The sequence below is a fragment of the Olea europaea genome, unplaced genomic scaffold (genome assembly GCF_002742605.1).
Source record: "Olea europaea var. sylvestris unplaced genomic scaffold, O_europaea_v1 scaffold4590, whole genome shotgun sequence".
Lineage (NCBI taxonomy): Eukaryota > Viridiplantae > Streptophyta > Magnoliopsida > Lamiales > Oleaceae > Olea > Olea europaea.
Window position 1 is genome coordinate 14778 of NW_019262901.1, and position 6195 is coordinate 20972.

The 6195-nt window shown below is 36.2% G+C and overlaps 1 protein-coding gene across 1 annotated transcript; it reads right to left on the bottom strand.

The window, feature by feature from the left end:
- Positions 1-2253: 2253 nt before the first annotated feature.
- LOC111388147 (protein DETOXIFICATION 53-like) lies at positions 2254-3813 on the bottom strand (the record flags this gene model as incomplete). Its single annotated transcript, XM_023012825.1, has 2 exons — positions 2254-2543; positions 2679-3813. Coding segments are annotated over 2 exons (1404 nt in total), but the record flags the coding sequence as incomplete, so codon positions are not given.
- Between the last annotated feature and the right edge of the window lie 2382 nt (positions 3814-6195).

Below are 6195 nucleotides of genomic sequence, written 5' to 3' on the forward strand. Positions count from 1 at the left end.
TAATTCTTTTGTCCAAACTTTAGGCTTTGTGAAAAGTTACTATGATTCATGTTTGTTCTATAAAGGTTTAGGTGGAGTTGAATCTATATATCTCCTATTGTATGTTGATGATATGTTGCTTGCTTGTCATGATAAAACTGAGATTGAATTTGTTAAATCAAAGTTAAAATCTAAATTCAAAATGAAAGATTTAGGACAAGCTAAAAGAATCCTTGGAATGGAGATAGATAGAGACAGGAACAATTACATATTAATACTAAAACAAGGGTCCTATGTGAAGAAAATTCTTGAAAAAATTTCTATGTTAGAATGTAAACCTGTCACTCTTCCAATTGCTAATCATTTTAAGTTGTCAAATGAATAGTCACCTAAAATAAATGATGAACTAAGGAGAATGAAAAAAATACCTTATGCCAACACAGTAGGTTCCATAATGTAGCTTATGGTTTGCACCAGGCCTGACCTAGCACATGGAATTAGTGTATTAAGTAGGTTTATGGCTAATCCTGGTGAAACTCATTGGCTTGCCATGAAATGGATGTTAAGGTACTTGAAAGGATCATCTGATTTAGGATTAATGTATAGAAGGAGCAATGAAGAGAGAAAACTAAAAGGGTATACAGACTCAGATTTTGCTAGTGACTTAGATAAAAGAAGATCTACTTCTTCTTACATTTTCACTTTGTGTGATGGTTGTATAAGTTGGAAGTCACAGTTGCAAAAATTAGTTGTCTTATCTTCTACAGAAGTTGAATACATTGTAGCGTGTGATGCTGTTAAAGAAAGCATTTGGCTGAGAGGCTTAATAAATGAAATTAGTTTTGCAAACAATTCCGTTAGTATATATACAGATAATCAAAGTACTATACACCTTAGTAAAAACCCTGTATATCATGATCAAACTAAACATGTAGACATAAAATTTCATTTTGTACGAAATATAGTAGAAAAATGTTTGATCAAGTTGGTTAAGATTCCCACAGAATTTAATCTTGCTGATTTGGGCACTAAGGTGTTGCCTCTAAATAAATTTAAGAATTGTTTGAAAATTATGAATATCACATAATGATATGATAAATTCAAAACTTGTAATAAGTTTTCTATTGATAAGTTTAACTAATTTTTTTCAGGTATTTCGAGCAAATGAACTCAAGTTGATATAGATTCTAGATCCATTAGTAAAGGCCAAGAATCAGTTCAGCAAGGTAGAGATTGTTAATAATTTGTCGACTGCCTCACCTGATTCTTGGCTTCGTGGGCCTCTTTAAATTGGGCCAAATGCTCCACCGAGTTGCTGTGGTTATTTCAAGTATGATAAAAACATGTTTTGATAAAATGCCTCTTTAAGAATTAAAAGTTAGCCGTACACGTGGCTAAATCTCTGCCCTCTGATTGTTTGGATTAAGATGGATACATACACACTAGGTCTTGGCTTTTTTACTATTCTAGAGGATTCTTTTGAGTCTCTTCGTCTTGCTCTCTATCTTTCCCTCTGTCCTTCGTTTTCTGAGTGAAAACTAGGGTTTGGCTATTTTAGATGAAATCGATCTTTGTGATTGATAATGTATTGTTCTTTGTGTAGAGAAATGCTTGTTTTGTACTATATGTGAGAGTAATAGTAGTGTTGTGTTGTTGTGTCAAAGAGGCAAGAAAAACTCGAAGAAATTTCCAATTTCTTAGTACATTTGTATATTGTTCTTGTTTGTTATTAGTGAATCTAGAGCCTAATCTCGTGAGAGATGCTCAACGGGTGATTAGGTTGAAAAATCGAACATCCAGGCCCTTTTAAAAGGGCAAAACATATCTGGTGTTAATTTCTTTTATTTTTCTGCAATTCTTTAATGTTTTCAGTAGATCGATCCTGAATGTTTTAAGTTTAAAACATAACATTAACCAATACAAATTGGTGAACGGGAGTTATCCACCACATTATAGCTTTACTAAGAGAAGAATTCTCATATCTCGAATTTAGCTAGGTTTTTGTACCACAATCAAACATTAATCCAATAGTAAACAGGCTAATACATAAAGAATTACCCAATCCCACTCAAAATCGATAATAAAAATCTGAAATTTTAGTAACATTACATATAACATAAAGAGAGAAGAATTCTAATCCTAACCCATGAATTCAAGTTAATCAAATAATCAATGAACTTTAACCCACCTTTTTTCCTATCTCCTTTTTTACCAGCTGCTACAAACAATTAACAGGTCTTCAATTCTCTTAACAAAACATGATTTACACTTCATATTAACTCTCAAGAAGAAAGATCAAGGGACAAGATTGGTTCCTGCATCTTCCACCTTTTCCCCGGAGACCATTGTCAGCTCCTCAGCTCTCTTAGCCTGGTGTTTCCAATCAGTTTGAGCTAAAGTAAACAACATCATGATTAAGCATGAAACTTGAGCTGCCACTAATCCCAACCATAGTCCCTGAAACCCAATTTTCAGTTTGAATGCAAACAGAACTGAAGATGGCAATACCACCAGGTAAAATGCTGCAATGTTTATCCGTACCCCGACTTTGGGCCGTGCAGAACCTGTCGTTGAAGATATAATTTAAATGAATAGTCTTAACTCTTTTCAAACTTAAGCCTTTAAATAAAGTTTTCGTTCAATATTAGCTTTTAACAAATGGTACGAAAACTTAGCTTTTAAATGACGTGGTTAGATACCTGTAAGAGCACCGCACGCAGCCGTCTGGGAAGCATTTCCAATTTCAGCCAATCCCAGAATTGGAAGCGCTGCTGTGACTAGAGAAAGAACTTGGGGATCACTTGTGTACAATTTTCCCCACCAAGTCTTAAGGGCTATCCTCATACCAAAGGCTGAAATTCCATAACACAGTCCTGAAAAGATTCCAATAATGGTGGCTAATTGTGCACGAGCAGGCTCTCCAGCACCCAAGGCATGGCCAACGCGTTTTGATATGCTCAAACTGAGTGAAAATGGGAACACATAAACTGCTCCTGTGGTCTGAATCAAGACTCCCATGGCTGCTACACAGGATTCTGGACTGTTTAATAATCCACTGAGGAACAGTACAATTTCGTACCACCACCATTCGAGACATACTTGAACTACACTTGGCAGTGCTAATCCCAACAATGGCCCCCACCCACAGAAAATCGAAGCCATTGTAGCAACAGCCCAAGGTTTTATAGCCACTTTTGAGAAAAAAAGGTAAATGTATAAGCCAATGTTCATGTTAATGGAATATATAACAGATGCCATTGCAAGCCCTTTAACCCTTAAATTCAAATATGTTACAAGAAAGGAGGTAATAGGCAGGTGCAAGATTGAAACACAAGTAGCCACCATGGTATTCGGTGAATTCAGCCCCTGAGTCCTTAAAAATGTCCTAAGAGGAACAAGAGCAGCATGTGCTAATAGCTCAGGAAGGTTAAAAATCAAGTAATTTTTGGCTATTTTGCTTATGACTCGATCCTGACCGAGGCGATGGAAAACTAGTTCCACGTTTAACCAGAGGACTGCCACGGGGACAGAAGCATGGTGGAGGAGGAGGACAGTTTTTATGTAAGTTTGGCCAAGAATATACCATCTTCTAGCACCAAATGCTTGGCAACAAATGGGATCCATTCCAGTGCAAAGGCCTTTCATTACTGAAAATCCTGTAATGTTTGCAAACCCTACTGCTAAAGAGCCACCAGCCAATTCAGGTTTCTCCATATGGCCCAAGAAAAGCACTGAAATTATAGTTTTTGAATAATAAAGCATTGTTGTTAGTGCCACAGGAAATGCAATTTTCCCCAATTTGAATAGCTCTTTAACTACCTGTAACATTGATATTCATTCCGCCATAAAATAAAATTTCCACAAACATTGGAATAATTAAAGAAAGTTAAATAAGTAACCTTTTTGCACTTAAATTAATAATGCATGCACGTGCATGTACGTGCTTATAGATTGATGGCAGGAGATGGTTTTGTGTGGAGTCCATACTCCAGATAAAATTTCTTGGTCGAGTGTTCAAGATTTGTGCACAAGTTTACGAGCAAGAAGAGAAAAATATGAAAAAGAAAATTGACCAAAATTGGTGAAAACGTTTGTGTTCCATTGATCAGCATGTATAAATTTTCTCTTTATCAGCAGAAAAATTCAAAAACAAAAATTATACCTCTCTATGATATGGTTACCATGTGTATACTTTGTCTGAATGTTTGGTCTGACATCAAGCCAATCAGATTCTTCACATGTAAAATTAAATCACAGATTTGTTTAACTATTGTTTATGATCATGCTTGACAGGATAGTAAGATGCATCACAATTTACATTGATATCAACCCCAATAGCTTTTTGGAAAGGTTAAGTTTATGTATATATTAGTTTTTTTAAGCAGTGTGGACACATCGAAGCTCGTTGAAGGTTAAAATATAAAAAAGAAAAGAGAAAAGTGCATTAAAGTAAAACCCAAGGGTGAATTGATTAAATCTAGGCTTCATATTTCTTGAAATGGGGTTTTGATTATAATACTACACTGTCAAACTATAACACTATATTAAGGCATGATTAAAATTCTTCCGAAGGCATTAAAAAGTCTATTATACTAATGAGTTTTGGTAAGAAAGATTGTGCAGTATTGTATGTATCGACTATTGAATATTAGGGGTTCATGAACCTTGGACACTCGAAATGTGACGTAGAAAAAGTAGTAACCTGTAGAGACAATAATCACGCTTGCATGTGCGTGGGGCTGGAGTACATACCAGATTTGCAGGCACCCTTCGGAAAAATTGTCGAAAGGGTTTATCTTCTGCTGATTTTTCATTGATGTTTCCATTATCAACTTCAGTCTTAATTATATCGTGCCCTCCACCATAAACGGTGTGGAGTTCGAGTTCTCGAGATTCACTCATTTTCATGGCTGTTGCACTGAGACAAGGGGAAAATGGAGAGAGCTAAGAAGAAAAGAAATGAGAACCAGAGGATGAGAATCAACCGGGAAGACAAACTCATTCTATAATAATTTTTACAGTCTTTACGAGTGTATTTATTCTCATAAAGAACACACACTATGTTTCTAACAGATAGAATCAATCAAATTAAAAACTTGGAACCTTATAAATATATTCAATTATGTGCCATCCACTGATACTGAGGGAAATCCAGTCTTCACTCGGCCATGGAATTTGAAAAGATTGCTAGGAAAAAGGAAGACCACACAATGAATGCATTGGGATGTGGGACTCTTATGCAGTATTTATGCATCATCCCTACACCCTTTCCTACCTAATATTTTAAACTTTCGGATGAATTAGTTCAATATTGACACGGCTAACTTTCGAAGAAAAAATTTCATGTATGTTAGGAAAATGTGTAATTGGCAACCTGTGACCAAAGGACCTATTTGTCAAAATTGTAAAGTCAAGGACGAAATTGTAAAGGTCTAATAGTTCAGGGACAAAGTTGCAATTTAGCAAAGTTCATAGCATAGGTCTAGGGTAAAGTGGGATGCTTTGAAGATACAAACGGGGCATTGATTTCGCTAGAGTTTCGCCCTGACCTCGTTCGAGCCTAAATTCCAGAACAGACGTCGCTAGAGTTTCGCTGAGCTGTCGCTTGAGAGAAGGTGCGTCGCTCGAGTTTCACCAGCACCTCGCTCGAGAGACGGTGTTATCTGGCCTTTGATAATTTTAATGCCTCGAGAATTTTTAACGCTCCATATTACCAAATTCAACCTACTATATAAACAAAACGTCCGATTTTCGTAAATGACTTTTGGCAAACATTCAAACAGGAATTCCTCTCAACTTCCAAAGGATTAAGAACCTAATATTCATTATTTTCATCTTTTAATTCTCATGGTTCTTTGAATAAAAACATCAACCCTCTCAAACCCAAAACACCCTTTCATATCTCCATATCAACTTCCAGAAGATCGTCAGTTTGAAGATCCGGAAAGGGAATTGCTTGAAGAGCTGGAGTGCTTGGTGACTCACAGGAGGTAGAAGACATTCAAGGTTAGGATTTTGGCGCAGATCTACAAAATCCGAGATAGCTGTGGTCGATACAGTAAGGAGGTCAGAGTATTGTTAAAATCAATAATGTCTAGCGTACTGTAAGTCAATATCTTCTATAGTGGATCTCTACTGGCTTGTGCCCGGAGTTTTTACCCAGTTGGGTTTTCTCCGTCAACATTTTGTGGCATTTTTACTGGTTTTTGTTATTTA